Source organism: Poecilia formosa, unplaced genomic scaffold (genome assembly GCF_000485575.1).
Source record: "Poecilia formosa unplaced genomic scaffold, Poecilia_formosa-5.1.2 Scaffold1122, whole genome shotgun sequence".
In the NCBI taxonomy this organism is placed as follows: Eukaryota; Metazoa; Chordata; class Actinopteri; order Cyprinodontiformes; family Poeciliidae; genus Poecilia; species Poecilia formosa.
This window is the reverse complement of record NW_006801061.1, coordinates 58,984-80,633: the sequence shown is the minus strand read 5'-3', so window position 1 is coordinate 80,633 and position 21,650 is coordinate 58,984. Positions and strand designations below refer to the sequence as shown.

The 21,650-nt window shown below is 39.3% G+C and overlaps 2 protein-coding genes across 5 annotated transcripts; both read left to right on the top strand.

Annotated features, from left to right (window-relative positions):
- Positions 1-373: 373 nt before the first annotated feature.
- hhatlb (hedgehog acyltransferase like, b) lies at positions 374-8,972 on the top strand. Of its 4 annotated transcripts, none has more exons than XM_016667453.1 (13): positions 374-553; positions 1,722-1,802; positions 3,026-3,152; positions 4,252-4,313; positions 4,379-4,492; positions 4,736-4,930; positions 5,005-5,214; positions 6,278-6,449; positions 6,567-6,711; positions 6,789-6,824; positions 6,898-7,099; positions 7,180-7,321; positions 8,404-8,972. In XM_016667453.1, the coding sequence occupies exons 3-13, from the start codon at positions 3,047-3,049 to the stop codon at positions 8,604-8,606; spliced, it is 1,587 nt and encodes a 528-aa protein (XP_016522939.1). In that variant the 5' UTR covers positions 374-553; positions 1,722-1,802; positions 3,026-3,046; the 3' UTR covers positions 8,607-8,972. The 4 variants fall into 4 exon arrangements, with proteins under 4 accessions (XP_016522939.1, XP_007544423.1, XP_007544425.1 ...); XM_007544361.2 differs by having other exon boundaries at positions 1,584-1,802; XM_007544362.2 differs by lacking the exon at positions 374-553 and adding an exon at positions 1,289-1,465 and having other exon boundaries at positions 1,584-1,802.
- Positions 8,973-9,060: 88 nt separating this feature from the next.
- On the top strand, positions 9,061-17,325 carry klhl40b (kelch-like family member 40b). The gene is made up of 6 exons (XM_007544360.2): positions 9,061-12,288; positions 13,010-13,170; positions 13,254-13,361; positions 13,448-13,633; positions 14,469-14,618; positions 14,797-17,325. Exons 1-6 carry the CDS (start codon positions 11,167-11,169, stop codon positions 14,906-14,908), a joined length of 1,839 nt encoding a protein of 612 aa, XP_007544422.1. The 5' UTR covers positions 9,061-11,166; the 3' UTR covers positions 14,909-17,325.
- The last annotated feature ends 4,325 nt before the right edge of the window (positions 17,326-21,650 follow it).

Below are 21,650 nucleotides of genomic sequence, written 5' to 3'. Positions count from 1 at the left end.
GTTTCTTTCAGAATCTGAGACATGCATATCGAGACTGAAACTCAAAGTTGCAGCAGCATTAAACCTTCCTAAAGCAGATTTGGCAGTGAGGGAAATGAGGGGGGGAAAAAAACATATATTTTCATTTAATGCAATAACTATAGACGGTCTTGACAGTGTGCTCTGCTTCAGTTATGCTCCAGATGATTTTGGTGACCTTCTACATAAGTCTCTCATTTTGTATACATACAAGAAATGGAGAAGTGCTGAGTATCTGTTGCTCAGCTGACAAACCGTCTTGTATTATCACATGGCCTATAGTCTATTACACTGATTTAGAAGTCCTGTCCCGCCCCTGCTGTCAATGGTCAAAGTATAAATACATCATGTCACCTTTAACCAGCGGCAGCTCCCTCTCAGGGGGTCAGAGGGACCCACTGTCCACCCTGCGCTCTGTGGACGACCACCACACAACGTTCACATTTCTTTCTCTTCACGTTTTAACTCGAATTTTCATCCATCTGTCCAAACGTGAACTTTGGTGGGGAAACCTCTTGGGACTGCTGCGTTCAAGGTCAGTATCACAACAGGTGCTGAGGACAAACTGAACTGTGTGGCATTTGAACAGCAGGCTGTCTAACAAGACAATGTGGGGACTGAACTGGGGAGAGGGTTAACTTTACATTTACGTTGTGCGACACTGAAAATCAAAACTGAAAGTCCAGGTTAATGCAAAGCGTTGCGAGTTCAGTGAGTCATTTTGTCCAGCATATATATATTGGTGCTGGAGTGCATGAATTAACTGTCTGTTAAAAATAGCAGACAGCTGCACTTTGTTGACACATTACACTCTCCCTATTGTGTTCAGTCCATGTTATCCTCTTGCTACTTTTAGAAAAAAAAAACTCAATACATTTCTTGCATCTCTATGGCACACAATAAAACCCCTGCAGTTAATTTATTTGAGTAATTTCAAAGGACAAACAAAGCTTACATCGTTGATTTATGCTGTTGGCTTGCAGCTAACGAAATCCAATTTTTTTTTTTTTTTTTCTCGTATGACATAACAATATGAGCTTTAAAATCAGCAAACAATTCAAGAGGTTTCTCAACATGTCTGGAGACTAAAATCACGAGAACCCAATAAATACAGAGTCAGGTCAGCGTGTATAGGTGTTTGTTTAAAACAAAAAGTGTCTCCAGGCACATCTAGAGAGTATGCACTCAGTACCAGGTCAGAGCTTCCTTTCTATTAATTACTGCATCAGTGCAGCTTGGAGGTGATCAGGAAGGTCAAGTTACTTTATTAGAAGCCTTCGGCCTTCAGCTCGCCTGCATTGTTGGGTCTGGTTTGGGATCTTCAAACCGAGGCCTCGATGTCTCCTGCCGCCTTTAGACGTGGCTCTGCTTCAAAACACCTGAGTTAAATAATGAAGTCGTCAGGACTCTGGAGATATTGAGAAGGTGATTCAGTCATTTGATTCAGGTGCGTTGGACTTTCGTTCCCACATTAGCCACAAATATCAGCCTATGGGGACAAACAGTTTTGCTTACAGAGTAAATTAAAAGCAGAATAAAACCGGTTTTTCCATTTGAACCTGCAGAAAGCCCTTCCACTCTTGCGTGCTGGTCGGTCGTCACCGCGTGGAAAAACCTGAAAATCATGCAACTGGAATTCAACCCTGGTTATCACACCCTGCGTTTCCCTGTTGATTTACCCGAAAATGTCTTCTGTGAAATAGACGGCTTGAAGCACTGCGAAGTCGGGTGTGTTGGATCTGCCTTCCAACATTCCGAGGCAACCGGAACGCACCAGGTTAAAGGTAAAACCGAAAGCAAGGCTTTGATCCGGTTTAATCCACTACTGAGAAACGTGAAGGCAGAACAACACATTCAGAGTTGAAGGGTGGCCGGGATGTGTTTAAACTGTTCTGGCACCGAAATGTGATTCATACATCAGACCTGTCAAAGCAAGAGGTTTTCATTTATAAACTCGCCACACTTGTACAGCTCAAACATATTTTAATTTTGGACAAAGAACAGATGTGCGTGTGAAAAATAGTTTTCAGTTAGCCACTTTGGAGGACCTAAACTTCTGTCCCAACATTTCAATCGTTTTTAAGTGCAGACTTTTACAAGGCCACTTGCTGCCTTTTTTCATATTTGAATTATTTAGAGTGAACTGCTTTGTATTGCTATTGCTGCCCTATAACCAAGGTGGAGTTGAGCTTATGTGTGCAAACCAAAGGCTGCATGTTCTCCTTGAAGAGTTTCTGGTAGAGAGCCTCTTGGTTCCATCAATTAAGGCAGCTTGTCAGGTCCAGCAGTGGCAAAGCAGTCCCAGACCATCAAACTAACATGTTTGACTGTAAGATATTTCTTTTTTGTGAATTTGTCTTTTTTCTTTTAGTTTTTTTTTTGCCAAATGTAATGCAATGCACACCTTTCATAAAGTTAAACTTTTGTTTTGCCAAGCCACAAAATACTTCCAGAAGTCAAATGTGAGATGGCCCCTTTGCGTTTTGTTTGGTGTTAGCATGTATTCTCTATTTATGAATAATGGTTCCTCGAAAGGAGTCCCCAAACCTTAAAATGTATTCTTAATGTCTTCTAGACATTAAGAATACGTTCCTTTGTTTCTGTTTTTGTAATCGACTGGTATGGAGAAAAAACAAACAAAAAAAAAACACTGAAGTCATGATTAAATGGGGGTGCGATTATAGATCCACACGGGGCCATTTCGATTTGGATAGCATTTTTCTTTTAATGCATAAAATTCGCATTTGAAAACTGCTTTTTAAAATTTACTCAGGTAATCTTTCTCTACTACAGAAATTTGTTGACTGATCTGAAACATTTAGGTGAGGCGTACAAGCTTGAAAACAGAAGAAATTGTTAAAAGCCCTGTAGTGACTTGTCAGGTCCTTTTGATTTTCAGTTTTGGCAACGGAGGGGAAACCCTGTGGTTCTATGTGTATCATTAAACGAGGTCATGTTTAAGCTAAATATGTAACACGCTGCATTGATTGTGATTTGTTCTCATTAGCCTCCAAAACTCATTGTCATCATGGGGATCAAAGCTGCACTTCCTAAGTATGAGATCTACTTCTACAACACCGTGCTGTGTCTGGCCATGTTCTGGGCAGCCAGCTGGATCTTTGAAGTGTCGAGCTGTAAGTACACTGATGAGCTCTTGTAACCCAACAGAAGACGGGATGGAATGAGAAGGATAACCTACGCTGACACACACAGTGGTTACAAGTGTCAAGATTGTGCATGTGGTCATTTAGTTTCACAAAAATCTAAAAACTCACCAGTATATTATTGGTGTTTGCTGGCACATATTTCTTTAATATTTCATTGGCACATCTTATTAATGACTATAACCTTTAAATGAAACTGGTGCTAGGTTTTATTTGCAAAGACATCAGACTACAAAAATATGGAAAGTGACACTTGTAGCTTTTTGAAAATGTGCTGAGGGGTAACAATCGGTATTATTTTCCACACAGCAGAATGCAATTTGCCATTCTTGCTCTTGTATAACTGGAGGCACATAGATACACCAATCAGTGCTAATTTCACATTATTTTAGTATTTAATTCTCACATATTATGAAATCAAATCTTTATATTTGCTTAAATGACATAAACTACTGCTGCTGCTGATGTATTTTTGCACGACTTACTGCTATGCTTAGTTTAAACGCATGCAATATAAACTAGCTGGACTCTTTACTTTTTTTTTTCATCTTTGTTTTTGTTTTCCCTTTCAAAGAAAAGGGGAAAAAATTAGGCAAAAAGCCCAATACTGTTTAAAACATACTAAAGATAATATGGCAGGAAATCTATAATAAAGAACTTAAGAAATTGAGTAGTTTTAAACATATAAACAATTTCTTTTCCCAAAAACAATGCAAAAATAAGTCAATTTTAAATATGGAGAGAGTAACTTTACATATAAACAAAACAGAATCTGCAGTATACACGATGTTAGTTTTTCAGTGTGAGGCTAAAACGTCAGAGCTATGCTGAGCATGCTCAGTAGATTGGGTGTCACTATTAATATCACAGAGGACAAAAAGAAAACTGTTCTGTGTTGAACCCTTTGTTTAAGTCTAATAAGAACACGTATAATTTCAAAACAACCGAAACATATTTTTCTCATGATAAACCAAGTTCCGTGACATTGAATTATAAATTTGCAATTATTCATTATTTTGGCCACTAACATATTTTACTCTCACTCCCATCCTGCTGTCATGTTTTTCAGCCAATGTAAACAGAAAGACATTTAAGGCCAGTGTGAAACCAGGATACTTTGGGAGAAAAATGGTAAGTGTTGACGTGATATTTAACGCCATTGGAATATTATTAATTAATTGCGTTGCTCTCCACAGGACACTGCAGATTTTGAGTGGATGATGTGGTTTTCCACCTTCAGAGAGCACATCCTGTTCGCCCTTTCTGGTCACGTGCTCTTTGCCAAGATCTGCTCCATGCTGGCTCCTCAGGTTGCTAAACTTTACCATAAATCATTTTTTTTTAATCATTCTTAATCCGTTAGCATCTGCAGATCACAACTGCATGATCACTAAGAGGATAAGAAAACTGATGTATTGACGTGATTTTAATTAGTTAATTTTATCCTGCATTTGTTGAGTTTTAAATAAGAAAAAGAAGCAGAAAGTAGACATAAAATTTACTCCTTTTCTGCTAATGCAAATTAGCCTTTCTTTGTAATATGTCTCTTACAGTTCAGGTCCTTGGTTTACATGGTGTATGGTCTGCTGGCGGTATGGACCAGTATGGGTTGGACCTACGTCTCCCTCATGCTGTCCCACTGCATCCTGCTCTACAGCATCTCCTTGGTGAAAATACGCTGGCTCTGCTTCGTCGCTGGTCTCTGCACCCTCGCCACGTTCAAGTGCGAACCTTTCGTGTCCTGGCAGGTGAAGCAGCTGGCAAACTCTGAGTCCCTCGTTTGATTATCGGTGTGCAGAATCACTGTACGTTTTCCGCGCAGGCAGGTTTTGTGGAGGGAGACTTTGAGCTGCGGCATGTCCTCTTCTACGGAGGCTGCGGGTTCACGATCATGCGCTGCGTGAGTTTTGCTTTGGAAAACTGTGAACGGAAAGATGGGCACTACAGCGTCCTGGAGCTGCTCAAGTACAACTTTTACCTCCCTTTCTTCTACTTTGGACCCATCATGACCTTTGACAAATTTTATGTGCAAGTGAGTTTCTTTTAATTGACCACAGTCATTCAACTGTTTAAAGGTTTTAGGATTTCCTATTTCATGCACTAGGTGGCACTGGTTTCTTTTATTGTTTGTGTCCATGTTGCATATAAGAAAAATTTTGTTCATGGTGAATATTATCTATTATATTTTCAGACTTTTACAGTGTCCTGCAAAGAGAATTGCAAAGCGTAAAAAATGGCCTCATGACTTTCTTATGTTTTTTTTTAATAAAAATCAGAAAGCTTGACATTTTTCACTTGCACAACTAATGTCAACTGCATCCAACTACCTTCAGGAGTCAGAATCTAGTTCAGTTAATGGGTATTTTTCTCGAACCTACATAAAAGAACCACAGACAACGTATATGAGTTTTCTGACCAAGCTTTTGCAAAAGGAGATGACTCGGCAAACTGCTCCTCCAAGCCGTTCACTGAGTGTCCTAAAGACCTTTGGTTACAGCTTGTCTTTTATTATCAAGCAAAAAGAGGGAGGATAGGTAAGGAAGACAGCAGAGACAAAATATTACTGCACACAGGCAGTTTCTAAGGTAGGGAGTATTCCGGTTGATAAGGAGGCACCTGTAGAAACATAATTTAAGGTCTGGGAAACACACAGTTAACTGTTTCACATGAAGACGAACAGGCAGATGTGGCCTCCAGGTCAGTTTATACACACAGAAGGAAGAGAACACTTAAAATTGAAAATCACAATGATCTCTAGACTGAATGTTGATTAACATTAGACTGAATATGAACTAAAGTAATGACAAAATGATAATACCAAAAAAAATCTCTAACATCAGTGGTCCCACACCCTGGTCCTCAGAGCCCACTGTCCTACATGTTTTCGATGTTTCCCTGCTCCAGCAAAGCTGACTTAAAAGATTGCATTACCTCCTTTGCATGCCTACAACTGCTGCAGAAATCTGTCAGTCACCTATTCATTTAAGCTGGGTGTGCAGCAGCCGGAAAATGCTTAAAACATGCAGGACAGTCGGACCTCTGATCTACAGTATTGTACAAGACCAGTTGTGTCATGTCTTTGCTGTCCTCTGCAGGCCAATAAGTCTGACCTGACCCGAAAAGAAAGGGAAATGTGGAACATCAGCCTGCAGGGTTTGATCCATTTGGGAGTCGTCATCGTAGTGGATGTCCTGTTCCACTTCATGTACATCCTCACCATCCCCACTGACATAAAGCTCCTGAAACACCTCTCTGACTGGGCTTTGGGTATGTGCCACAGAATTTGTGCGATTGTTAAAGTTTTATCTACCATCATGGAGGCGAAGACATTTTTTTCCGCACGCCCAAAAATGCAACAAAACTAACATACCTGCACGTCTCCAGTGGGTCTGGCTTACGTCAACCTCGTCTACGATTGGATAAAAGCAGCCGTCATGTTCGGAGTCATCAACACAGTGTCCAGACTGGATCACCTGGACCCACCGAAACCACCAAAGTGCATCACTATGCTCTATGTGTTCTCTGAAACGTAAGCTCTGCATACAAAGCTCGCCTTCTTTTGGTTAAAATTGAAAACCGGTTGACTTTTTTTTTCTTTTTTTGTAGGCATTTTGACAGAGGAATTAATGACTGGTTGTGCAAGTAAGATTTATTGAATATTCATTATATTAGTCCAGCTGAATGCAGGAGGTGCTGACGGTTTTTGTGTCCTCAGGTATGTTTATAATTACCTTGGTGGAAAGCATGAGAATGTGGCGGAGGAGCTGGTGGCTACGCTTTGCACCTATGGCGTCACCATCCTCTGGTTGGGCCCCTGCGAGGTCGTCCTGGTCTGGGCTTTCTTCAACTGTTTTGGTCTCAACTTGGAGCTGTGGACCGCTAAGGCCTTCTCCATGGAGCCATTTGCATCCTTTGAGGTTTGTTATTGCAGTTTTATTCTTCTGCTTTTGTTTGTTTGTTCTCAGATCTGAAGGTGTTCCTGTCTTTTTTTTGACAGGCTGCTATGTCAGAAGCAATGTCCCGCCGCATAAGGGCAATCTTCAACACGTTCAACTTTTGGTGCATTGTGCTGTTCAACCTTATGGCTCTGAACAGTTTGGATTTTGTCAAGTTGGTCACCAAGCGACTGCTTCTGAAAGGTGATTTCAGTTTTACTTGGAGATGCACTGACTTCAAACTGTCAATAGAGATTTTAGCTTATACCAATTTCTCTATAAAAGCTATAATTGACAGCATTCTAAAAATATTTTTTCCTACAAAATATGGCTACCCATTTTACAAATCTGGGACGATCCATGACAACCAGAGCCTGTAATTGTGTTGTGGTCCTTCCTGTTACCTGTGGAAGTTAACTCCAGGTCGGTTTGCAATTTTGATGGCGCATCTGCAAGCTGAGTAAAAATACTTCCTAAGGCATATGGCTTTTGTTAATAACAGCAGAAATGTGTATTTTCAAAATTACAACAAAAGTATTAAGCATCAAAGGAGCAAAACAACCAACACTTTCTAAAGTCTTGCTCTCTTCTGCTAGCATAAATATGTGTCCATCAAGAGTCATAGTCGTCCATTTCCAGCATTCATTCGGTAAAAGATGAGCCGTTTCCTCTGTCTTAATTTCTGAATATCCCACTAACCCTAAAAGATGTCGTTCTATGAGTCTTCTTCCAGCAATTATAACTTCAACACAGAAGAGCGATACTTGTGTACCTGGTATGGTACATTCACAAATTTGATAAAATGTTTGATTTTTGAGTCAGACATTCTTGTCAAAGGCTGATTTGTCAGTGCTTGTTTACAGATGGGTAAGAAGACCTAAAACCACAAAATGGCAAAGGATCAAATTGACCGGCACTTTCTGACATCTTGCTCTTTGGTAGCAGTCTGAATAAACGGCTAATAAGCCTCCAAAGAATGAAAATGTTCCTTTTTAAAAAGAACTTCCTAAATCTGTGTTTCCGTCCGACTTTACTTTCAAAAACACCTGATTCCAAAACTTTGAGTTCAACAGTAACAACATCCATCATCAGTGCAATCTGGCATTTCTTAGCTATGTGTTCCCTGATGGACTTTCTGAGAGCCACTACCTGATCAGCGGTGGTTTAAGGACATTCAGGCCAAATTCAGTAACCAGCTCATTTCTTGGTGCAGCTCTTATTTTAGCAGCATAAAGATTTTTGTGATTTTTATACGGTTTTGAATTTATAACTTCTCCTTTCTCCAGGTTTCCCTATAACTACCATCATTGTCATGTTTGTGACCTACTGTCTAATTCAAGTGATCAAGGAGCGAGAGAGGAGACAGGCCCTCATCGACGACCCTGACCCACTTCCTCCTGCGGCCCCTCTTAATGCTGCCGCCGCCACCTGTCCACCCACTGCTGCTCCACAGGCAGCGGCTGATTCCAGCAAAGAAAAAGCAGAGTAGAAATTTGGCATTCAGCTAAAAGGTTCAGAGACTAACAGACCATCTAGTTGAGAATATTGAAAGCTTCATTATGTCCTAATTAGCTTTTATAAAATGAATTTTTAATGATACTAGGAAGTCACAGGCTGTAAATAAGATTGAGTATTTATATGGAAGGGGTTATTAATAGTGGAAAACATTAAGTCATATTTATTGTAACATATTGTACAGTCCTGGAGTTATAAACATTTACTGACTGAGAAAGCACCGACTTCCCTGACACTCATAATTACTACTTTATGGAAAAACGTGGTATGTGACTATATGTCTACATGAAAAGATTTTTCTTGTAATGAGTACTAGTTAATAAAAATCTTTTTAATCCCACATGAGTGTTATACTTAAACCCTTGATGGAAACACTTCAACAAACATCCGATGCTTTTACTGGCCTTTAAAAAGTTGTTTCTTTAATAACAAAAAAGGATTTCTTTGAAAGAGGTTGTGTTTTTCAACATATGCTGCTGACATTCCCACCATCTTTTACTAGAATACGCTATAGCCTCAGCTGATTTTTGCACAAACGACCCTCACTTCTACTCAGGAAATCACATTGACTTTGAAATACCTTGTCGGTAAAGAAACTAGCCAGAGCAATAATCAGAGAAACGGCTGAGAGCTTCTGGGGGAGCAACAGATATCTACAGATCATGAAGAATATTTTCAACATGTATTTGTGCACCTCATGAAACTGAGTTATAAGGTAAAGCAGCAAAAAGGACCTTGACATTAAAAGCAGAGGACCCTGCTGCTGCACACCTGGCTTAATTTGAATGGTTGGTTAACACGCTTCTGTAACAATTGGAGAAGAGAATACAATCAGATTGAATCAGCTATGCTGGAGTGCAGAAACATCAAATACATGCAGGACGGTTGACGCCAAGGACCAGAGGGACTACAAAAAACCTTCTGTTGTCACCATTTAGCCAGAAGATGTGTAGAGGATCCAGCAAAAATGTGTAGGAAGGTGCTCGGGTGAGATGAGGGCAAAATCAAATGTTTTGACCTATGCAAAACACAAACTTGCTGGAAGCTTTAAGAGTTGAGACTGGGGCAAAGGTTCATCGTCCAGCAGAATAATACGTTTCATATAAATTAAATGGTAAGTAGCATGTACTTGCAAAGTGCTTTCTAAAGTCTAGAGGACCCCAAAGCACCCAGCATAGTGAAAGCTACTGCATTGCAGCCACAGCTGCCCTGTAGCAGTCTGGCAGAAGTAAAACGTTCTGTGACCACCACCAGCAGGCAAAGTGAGTGAAGTGTCTTGGACACAAAGACGGACAAAGCGGGGCCTCAAACCAGCAACACCGAGTGATTATGTGACGAACTCCTACACTGCCATCGCCACCAACGCCAATAGAAATGGCTAAATGAAACACACACATAGGTAAAGATTGAGACTGGGACAGGGGTTCTAGAACATAAACCAAAAATGGGCTAGCAGTATAAAAAAAGTAACATTTGATTTTAAAAAGGTTCTACCATAAACACTTAAGTGGATTCACACAGTGAATTATTTTTTGAGGTGATAACAGATGCCATGAGCGGCTTTTTAAAACGATGTATACTCTTCCTGTGACTTTCCGGATAACTAAAACCAACAAAAATCACAAATCTCTCCAGGATTTTAGGGAAGAGAGAATTGAGATGAATTGGAGCACCCAGAATGACTGGTACCGCTTGTGCAAATCTGTTGGGACTGTGTAAAATCTGGGTTTTGAGTGATTTCACTCTTTGAGGCCACCGGCCCACCACGATTGGTTCCAGCCCCATTTGGGTACCTCATAGGTAGTGCACTCTCACTCGAGATCAAGAACCATCTTGGGCAACAGGGACTATCTTAATGGTTGGTGTATGGGTCGTTTCACTTGTTCGGGTTCCGGTTTCAGCATCATTAAAGATGAACATACAGAACATTTCGTTTGCAGGACTCGTTATACAACATTTAATTTGTCAAGAGATCAGCTTTGGACCGAAGACGTCAAGAGTTCTGAATTGGGACGCCGCTTTAGAAGGTACCTTTCCTCCCCTTAAATTGTTCTTGGCAAATTAAACCCAGCCTTGAATTTCAACCACAGTTGAGATAGTTGGGATAACATTCAACTTCAATGACGACATGGCTAGGTTGAATTGGTCACAGAGGCCTCGCAAAGTATCACAGTTTGCTATATTGGAAATTCTTCCAGTGAGATATGCCTCAGCTGTTTGAGAGTGGGCGGATTATCCAGGGGAGCGGGTGAGTGGGAGGCAAGAAAGCCGGACAGAGGCAGGGTTATAGCATTTCCAGCAATGTTCCAGAATAAAGCCCCCATAGCTCTAAAGCAAGCAAGCACTCTAAAAATAACCCTCCAGTTGGAGCTCAGTTGAAGGGTCATGACAGCTGAGAAAGCGGGCCGTCCCAGGATTCAGCCGGTGAGCAGGGTCGCCGTTCATGTAAAGCCACTCCAGACTAGAAAGCCAAATTCTCTGCAATAAAGAGGATCCGATTCTACTTTATCCGTATCATCTTAAAGACTTCTCAGATGGCTGTGCCTATAAATCCCATGGATGAGCCCAGGTTGTACCAGCAGACTCTCCTCCAGGATGGCCTGTATGATTTGCTGGAGAACGACAAGCTGGTGGACTGCGTCCTGAAGATCAAAGACAAGGAGTTCCCTTGTCACCGGCTGGTGCTGTGTGCCTGCAGCTCATACTTCCGGTCCATCTTTTTGTCTGACCTGGATGAAAGCAAAAAGAGAGAAATTGTGCTGGAGGACGTCGAGCCCGGTGTCATCGGTCTGATCCTCAAGTACCTGTACACCTCGAAGATCAACATCACAGAGCAGAACGTCCAAGACATCTTTGCCGTTGCCAACATGTACCAGATTCCTTCCATTTTCACTGTTTGCGTGTCTTTCTTGCAAAAGCGCCTCAGCCTCAGCAATTGCCTGGCCATCTTCAGGCTCGGTTTGATGCTGGACTGTCCCAGGCTGGCCGTCTCCGCCCGGAACTATGCCTGTGAGCGTTTCCAGCTCATCTCCAAAGACGAAGACTTCCTCCAGCTTAACGCGACCGAGGTGGCAGCCATTTTGGCGAATGACAATTTGAACGTGGAGACGGAGGAGGTTGTTTTTGAGGCTCTGATGCGATGGGTGTGCCGGGACACTGAGAGCAGAGAGAAGGAACTCCCCGATTTGCTGGACTGTGTTCGTCTGCGTCTCGTCACGGATGATTACCTGACAGAAAAGGTGGAGAAACACCAACTCATCTCTGCTAATCCAGAGCTTCAGCAGAAGCTGAAGCTGGTCAAGGATGCTCGAGGGGGGAAAATGCCAGAGATTAAAAAGAGCAAAACGGAAGATGGAGGGGCAGCGAAAGATGGAGAAACTGAAGACAAAGAGGACGAAGAAAATCTTCTACCGGCTATTCTAAATGATAACCTGCGATTTGGGATGTTTGTCAAGGACCTAATACTGATGGTGAACGACACCGGCGCCGTGGGGTACGACCCGTCAGGCAACGACTGCTTCATGGCGTCGGTTTCCACCCAGGTTCCCAAGAACCACGTCAGCCTGGTCACCAAGGAGAACCAGATCTTTGTGATTGGAGGATTATTTGTTGATGAAGAGAACAAGGAGGACCCTCTGTGCTCCTACTTCCTGCAGGTATGAATGCTGTTCTAAAAAGACATTATAAAGTTACATCTGGAATCTGATTAATTTGAGGGGGAAAAAAAACTATTACAAAAAAACATTTTGAATCTTACTTTTAAATGATGTCATTATAAAATTATGAAGGTTCACCATAAAGTTGAGACCAGATATTAACATACACAATATAAAAAGACAGTCTGAGATTAGTTAGGATTACTAAAGTTATTTCTATTCTTTAGGAAAACAATCAGAGCTTTATTACTTTCTTCAAGCTTGTTTACAGTTCACACCTTTAGTAGCTCCTGGTCAAATCACTCCTTTTTATCTACCAATTATCTATTTCTATTTTGTACCAGTAAACAAATTCTTTCATGCCTATCCATTTAAACCATTAGTTCACTGTTCTTTGCAGCTAAGTATTTTCATGAGTTATGGAAAAAGAAATAGCTATAAAAATCCCCAAATCCCATGTATAATTTAACTTTTTTATTTTCTAAGAATGTTGTATTAAATCCAATTTTTATTTTATTTCTGATGTGTGTTTGGGGAATATGATTCATGAAATATGGAGGTCCAGATAGTGAATGTTATTTACTAGAGTCGCATAAGAGTAGAGAAAGTTGATTACAAAATGATCAAAAGGAAAGGAAATGTATAAGGTGGCCAAGAAGCAAAACAACCAGCCTCTACCTTTAACTGCAGAGCTAATTTGTAAATATTTCTGTGACCACAGTATGATCCCGTTAGTACCGACTGGCTCGGGATGCCTCCCCTCCCGACTCCGAGGTTCTTGTTTGGGATGGCCGAAGGTGAGAACTCCATCTTCGTTCTGGGAGGGAAGGAACTGAAAGACAAGGAGGGCACACTGGATACAGTTTTGGTCTACGACAGGCAGTAAGTTGCAATTAAAAGAATTTCTTGCTCTGATCTTTCAAAACAACCTGTTTTCACTTGCTTCTGTGATTGACTATTCACAGATCGTTCAAATGGGGTGAGTCCGAGTCAATTCCTTACCCGGTTTATGGACATTCAACCGTATCACACCAAGATGTCGTGTATGTGATAGGAGGGAAGGGAGACAACAAGTGAGTATACGCTCCAGTCGGCATGTTACAATCACCACATCAAAGTAACACAGGAAACCTTACGGTGCTGTCATATGTTAAAAAAGGAACTGTCTGAAGAGGATGTGTTCATACGATGTCAAGAGGTTCGAATGGAAAGAGCTCGCCCCAATGAAGACGGCACGCTCCTTATTCGGAGCCACTCTTCATCAAGACAAAATATATGTAGCGGGAGGAGTGACCGACGACGGCCTGACTGACACAGTGGAGGTGTACGACATCGCTACCAACACGTGAGTTCTGCACCGAGTCCAAAAGCCAACTAAGAAACTGCTGGAGAACCTTAAACAGACAATTTATGATTAAAATATAAAACATTGTTGACAGCTGCTGCCGCCACGGGTGGCAGAACCAATTATTAGCTTTAGGGATCAACTACATCATGGCCAGATTGGTTTGGAGAACTCCTTCCTCCTTCCTCCAGTCATTATTTAAAACCTGTTTTTTTTTTTTTATTATTGTTTATTTCTTCAGGTTGCAATTCAGATGCTTAAAATAGGCCTTGTTATCTGGTTCACTGGTTCATTTTCAGCAGACTAATAAAGCCCTATTTCTCTTTAAAACATATAAAATATCTGTTTATAAAATATGTTGAATTAAATATTGCTTAAAGATAAGACAAAATGACTAATATTTATATATGCATGTTGGTTTAGCAGGGGTCCTTATTGGTAAATGGCCTACACTTGTACAGCTCGCGCCTTATCAAGTCTGAGGACTCTAAACGCAATCATTTATCCATTCACACATTCACTCAATCATTTATATATAGACAAAAAAAAACATTTTTATCATTGGCTTGAAATTAGTTGTAAAATATTTTGTATAAAAACTTTTAGCAGTTTTAATGGGGACCACCTTAAGTACATATTTCTGTATGAAATGCAGCAGATGTGATTCGATTTAAACTGACTATTTTCACCAAAAACAAAGGGGACTTTTGTTTTTTATAAAGCTTCTAAGTCAGTTTAATCTAAAACAACTTCATCACAGCTGTTATTTTTATTTCTTAAACAGCCATTTTAACTGTGAGTTTATTTATGTATGTCTGCTATTTTCATATTGCAGGTGGTCAGATTTCGAGCCATTTCCTCAGGAGCGAAGCTCTCCAAGTCTTGTATCTTTGGCTGGTTCGCTCTACGCCGTGGGAGGTTTTGCCATGATGCCTTTAGAAGACAGTGATGAAATCCTTCCCAAAGAGACGAATGACATTTGGAGGTGCAGCTTCTCTCAATATATAATTCTTTAAATTCTTCTGTCCTGCAAAAATAATTGAGAATTGCCCTTAAATGAAATCTGGAAACTGAGACGAGCTCAGAACCAGAAGTATGGTTCTCTGTTTAGCAATTAAGGATGTCACTCAAGCCAACTTGACTCTTCTATTAAACCTTCGCAGGTATAATGAGACGGAGGGGAAGTGGAACGGGATTCTCAAAGAAATTCAGTATGCCTCTGGGGCCACAGTACTGGGGGTCCGCTTGAACACCCTGCGTCTCACCAAGATGTGAAGCTCTCCACATTTCCTGAATTGCAATGGAAATTGACTTGGAAATAATTGCACCGTTTTTACACTTTTCCGGGGCACACTCATTTTCAAAGACATTAGGATTTAATGAAAGATTAGTAGTAACATGTTCACTTGATTTTTCCACACAGAGTTTCTAACCAGCACTGTGGTATAATAATGATTTTTTTCCCCCCTGCAATTAAATTTTTGTATGCGTTTTTGCAAGTAATGGACAGTGATTTGAACATTTATATCAGAAGAATCTATATTGTTTCACTGAACTGAATAAAAATGATACAACCAAGCTAAAGCCTTCCTTGACACATATGTTTACTGCCCAACAGAGGGCAGCAAAGTCAAAATCCCTGCTTCTTTCAACAAGCAATAAAACACAATGCACAGTCGAGTATGCATAAGAACAAACACAAGACATGCAGATATTCAATAATATCTATATTGTTTAATATTGAAATGATTTCATAATGCTCTACTGTGTTACAGACAGTTAACACTTGTCAATATTACAATAAAGGAACAACAACAAAAAAATACAGCCTACTGTCTTTAGCACCTCTAGACTCTAATGTCCTTGTACTGTTTTTGTGTTATAATAGCTGAATGGGACAACTACTGTCTACACATGGGTTGTGAATACCAGAATCACCCAATGCATATTGTACTGTTAACATTATAGAGCAGAGAATCACCAATTAATAATACATTTCATGATTTCTCAATGCTGTGGTAGCAATAAGTAGTGGAAATACACTTGAAGGTATATATATAGATTTAAATATGGTGGTATTGGCTGAGGGGCAATGAGGGGTTTGGATGAGATATACAATCTTAAAGCAGCTAATCAAAGGTTCTCATATAAAAAAATAAAAAAAAGAAAAACTAAAAAATTGTAGTTGCCAAAGGAGCTCCAAAGCTGACAAAACTAAATCTCTTCTCTTTTTGTACATGATCCCCAAAATCATGCCGCTATGCATTTTGATTTTGATCAGGCCTGTTAGAAAGTATGAAAGTGTCTCATCTTGTCCTCACTGATTAATGACAAAACATGAAAGTATAAAAAGCTATTAAAATATTACAAGTACTGTCCAGCTGTATCCTTCTGAACTGCTGCAGCGCTAACATTAGCACTGCTGGCAACATTTCAGCTAAGAAGCCAATGAACAAAATTAGCATTTACCACTGCTGACATTCAGGAGTGTTTGGCTAGATTTAAGTGCACAGTCACATTAAAACTAAGGCTTTGTTTTCGTTATATCGCTTTTTACCTAATTTTAGCTTTTTTTTCTACCAATCATTGGGAAATTACAACAGAAATTACATGTATTATTATTAGCAAATTTTGATTGTGATTCTAAATGATGTCAAATCGAATTTATTAGCATATTTTTTTCCCTTTTAATCTACATATCATGTAGTATTAAAGTCATTTTAATATGTATAATTTTGCCTCTTCACTGATTTAATTCTAAATATATTTTATTATAATAGAAGTCATTCTTCTACTATAATTGAATAGTATAATTTTAATTGTAATACAAGACTAATTTCTATATTATACATAGTATATAAGAACTGTAAATATGATAGGTTAAGGCAGACAAAAAGGCTGAAAGACAAATACCAACAGCAAACGTAGAAATTATTACGTTTGTGTAATCTCTTTCTTAATTCAATAGCCAACTCGGTTTAGTCAGTTTTTGAGGCTCCAGATATTTGAACAAATATAGAGAAAACAGTCATTTAAAAAACTAACAAAAAATGTGCATAAACACAGAAAAAAGATGAGCAAACAGACCACAATAAACCACTAGATTCTTTCGTACAATACTTTTTCTTCAACATCCAACAAGAGTTTTCGTAATGACTTTAGACGCGGCCCTTTTCTAAGCAAGGCCACAAAATCAAATAGTTTTTGGACACATTTTTTTTTTAGCAGCTGACCCAGGCACTGGTCATTTTCCCCTTTCTCGGTTTAGTAGTTTTGATCGTTCATTCACATTTTTCTGGGTAACATGTTATCCCTGCCATGAGATGTTTCATACCAACCATGTGCATTTATGTCATATGGGGTGATATTTTGTTCCTGTATTAAATTTGGTAACATTTTCTAAATTCTTCCTACGGTCTTATGTAAGAAGAAGCCATTTTATGACTTTACTCGGAAAAATATCCATAATTAATAGGTCAATTACAATTATTTTTGGTCTTTATTTTCCATATTTTATTGGCATTACATTGACCAACTGTGGGTTGGTCAAGGTAATGTTTACAGGCAGAAAACAGGAAATCATACAAAATGGAGGAATAAATCAGTGGAAGGGGGAAATGACCCACAGCTGCAAAATCCAAAACACACAAAAATAAAAAAAATCCCATTTCATGGGTAGCTTTAACACAAAACAAGACACATTCCCTCCAAAAACACATTTATAATGTGCCTCCTTTCCTCTTCATCCCAGCATTCACCCCAAAATAAATGGAAGCAAAAGCCCTCAATTCTGAAGAAGGATGCAACAGTTGCATAATTCCCTAAACATTTTTGGCATTTGTGTTTACTTTTAATGCTCTTGTGAGAGAAATGTCAAAAGTAAACTGCAACAGCACCAAGTTCGATGATGCATTTATGTCACAGGTTGTGTTGAGCTAATGATGAACCACTAAAGAGAACAAACAGCAAAAGAGCCAGAAGTATTTCTTTGATTTCTTTTCCATATTTGATGGCTCTGGGGAACGGGTCTCCAACTCTAGTACTTGAGATCGACCATCCTGTATTTTTTAGATGCAACCCTGCTCGAGCACCTGCATCAAATTCTTAAATTACCTCTTAAGCATGCCATCACGTTTGGCAATGACCTGGTAATGAGCCATTAATTTGATTCAAGTGTGTTGGACAAAGGTTGAATCTAAAACCAGCAGAACAGTAGATCTCTAGGGTAATATACGAGCCAGCAAAATCTTCAAATTTCAGAGTTCTTCCTCACTTTTTTTTTTTTTTTTTACATTGTGGATTAATACAGAAAACATCCAAATTATGAAGGAAAAACTGGTTTACAGTGTGAACCATGCATATAGAAGTCAACCCTTGGATAAAGGCAACCTATTGGTCTTCCATTCCTCACAGGGATTCCTTTTGAGAACAAGTTTCATCAGCGTTTGATGGTCTTTGCAACGATACTCGACATTTTTCGGATTTTCTGATGTTGACGTCTTCAAGTAACAATGGACAATACTTTCCCTTTACTTAGTTGAGTGATTTCTGATGTAACGGATTAAAACCAGTTCAGGAGAAAACCTAACGAATTGAGAAATTGCACTGTGGAATAAATGTAATCAAAGCGAAAGGTGATAACTTTAAAAAAAAAAAATCTAGAATATGAAACATTTTTCGTTTTCCTTCATACTTTGGATATCTTCAGCATAAGTTACAAGTAGGGAATAAGGGACAGATAGAATTGCTTGAATGAGACAGTCCAGCACATAACAGCAGGGTGCAAGATGCTGGCAGGGAAAGCGTACATGGAACGACATAACCAAGTGGCGGGCATAGTGTACAGGAACATCTGTGCAGAATATGGACTGGAAGCCCCGAGGTCAAAGTGGGGGACACCCCCAAAGGTGGTGGAGAATGACCGAGCTAAGATCCTGTGGGACTTCCAGATCCAGACAGACAAGATGGTAATGGCGAACCAACCGGATACGAGAAACTGGAGAAATACCAGGGCCTCAGAGAGGAACTGGAGAAGGCCTGGAAGGTGAAGACCACAGTGGTGCCTGTGGTCATAGGGGCAGTCACCCCCAAACTGGAGCAGTGGCTCAAACAGATCCCAGGAACAACATCAGACATCTCAGTCCAGAAATGTGCAGTTCTAGGCACAGCCAAGATACTGCGCAGAACCCTCAAGCTCCCAGGCCTCTGGTAGAGGACCCGAGCTCAGAGGATGAAAGAGAGAGAGAGACCACCCGCGGAGGGTGAGAAGGGAATTTTTTTTTTTTTAAGACATTTTAGCCTTTCTCCACAGTTTTCCCCAACACATTTTCCAATGAGGCCATAAAACTGCTGTCACATTATATCATTCACTTCCAACATGAAAGATAGAATGCAGTTTGATGGATTTATATTATTTCAAGAGGTTTTTAATTAGTCCAATCTCATTTCTTGATCCCATTCCAAGTAAGTATTGTGGGATGTACTTCAAAACCAGTTTTGTTAAAATTCTGTGTCTGAGGAACCTGCCAAGGACACATTTAATTCAAGAAGAATTTTTCTTATTTCCTATAATCTTTTGGTATAAAGACACACATGTGCGCACACACACTGTATCAGGTTTTTATGTGGAATAAGTGCTACTACGTCAGCTTTAAAACTCTATGGAGCTGAAGAAGAAAATAATAAAGTGCTGTTAGAATTAATATAATTCCCATTACTCAATTAGGCAACTTACATAAAAATAAACTCATGTTTAGGCTGTTTTTTTTAATCTTAAGGTAAATTGCATCAGGTTATTTTTCCTTAATAATAAAAATAAACTAACCAACCATCTTAACTGAACTGAACTCTTCTTACTTTTTACCTTATTGGATGGCAACATCACGAGGCTAAACGAGTGTTTAGCCTCGTCTGAAACACTTCAACATGTAACATACAATTTTATGTGACTTTTGAGACTTTAATACCCATTCGTGTCAATTTATCCTTTGTGCATTTAGAAATCAAAATTATCTACACTTAAAAAAGAACTGCGAAGGATGTATGTATTTCCATCTTTACAAATTTCTGCAACTTGTTTTCACCCTGTGTCTGCATACATGCCCCCTTCGTTGGCAAAGTGTGGCAAAGGAATTCAAAGTGCATAAATCAGTAGTGTTCATCACAATTTATCTGTCAGCTGTAGTTACTATGCTTAACACAAAAAAAGTGGAAATCCCACCATTTGTAAGGCAAACAGACAAACAGTATGTCAGTGATGACTCTTGCGATAGATGGCGCGTCTATAGCAGAAACGAAAGAATGTTCTCAGCTTTCAGAAGATCTTAGTAAAGTCTGCAGACAGATTGTGATGTAATAAACAGCAACAACAGAGAAGCAGTACTTAACAGTCAGTGGCCACAAAACGCTGCTCCACATTTGTATAAACTCCAAATATTTTTTCACATTTTGTCATGTTACAACCAAAAACCTCAATACCTTTAATTTGATTTTATGTCACAGTGCGCTGTGTGTATTTGCAATCTGACCCCTTGGTTCTGAAACCTCTAGATAAAATCCAGTTCAACCAGTTTTACCTTTTAAGAAAAGCTTTTCTGTGACTAAAGTATTAATCAGAGAAGACACCCATGGTAACCATGGTGAAGCTGCAGAGATCGACAGCTCAGCTTGAGGAATCTATTGACAGTACTAGTCATGCACTTCGTCAGTTTGATAAGAAAAAAAAAAAAAGAAACATTGTTGAAAGAAAGCCATAAACAGTTCAGTTTGCAACTTGTCACATGCCAGGAAGGCAGTGAGCATGAAGGAAGCTGCTCGAGTCAGTTGTGACTGAATTTGAACTTTTTGGCTTGCATGTCGACCTATTACCAAAGTAAAATCCTATTTAAATACAAAAAGTTTGTGGTTGTAACATGACAAAATGGACTATGGATACTTTTACAAGACACTGCATATATTAAGATGTATAACTTTAAAGATTATACAATTTATTTTCCTACTGAATGCTTGGTAGTCGACATGAATATAGACATTTTACGTGACACATTTAGTTTTAAGAAGAAAAAGAAAACAATTGTTTTAGTTAATTTTATTCAAAGACAGAAAAGTTCATTTCAACTTTTAAACTGATAGACGCTTTGCTTTTTCTTTTTGCAAAATTCAAGCTAATTGTCCACTAAGGTTGAACTGGATCTTATTACAGCCAGAATATAATTGAGTTAAATTACAATATAGAAGCTCTAATTTTAAAGGGGCAGTCTTAGACTAAACCCAGTACAAAATAAACAAATCAAAATGGAAAAAACAAACAAACAAAATGGATGAGTATTTTGCAGGAAGATTAAAAAAAAAGTACCATTATTTAAATAATGTCCAAATATGTTATTATTTGTTAGAGATTTGTTGGTATTATCATTTTGTTATTACTTTAGTTCATATTCAGTCTAATGTTAATCAATAGATAATCAACATTCAGTCTATAGATCATTATGATTTTCAGTTTAAAGTGTTCTCTTCCTTATGTGTGTATGAACTGACCTGGAGGTCACGACTGTCTGTTCATCTTCATGTGAGACAGTTAACTCTGTGTTTCCCAGACCTTAAATTCTTATCAACCGGAATACCTCCTAACTTAGGAACTGCCTGTGGAGTCGTATTTTGTCTTATGTTTATCCTCCCTCTTCTTTGTTGACAGTTTGACCGAGATTTGAACCGGGCTCAGACCGTAGATCAAATATCACACCTGGAACTGGGTTGCTAGTTGTTTGGGTTAAAAGTTTTACGACCTCTGTTGTTTTTCCTGGCTGCTCCCTGTGGCTGTTTTGCTTTGACAATAAAACAGGGGCTCACGCGGAAGCAGACCAGAACGCTCTGTGAACGGCTCGGAGGAGCAGTTGGCGGAGTCTCTTCCTTTTGCAAAAGCTTGGTCATAAAATTCATATACGTTGTCTGTGGTTCTTTTATGTAGGTTCGAGAAAAATACCTATTAGTACCATTATTTATTATTATTATTTCCTAA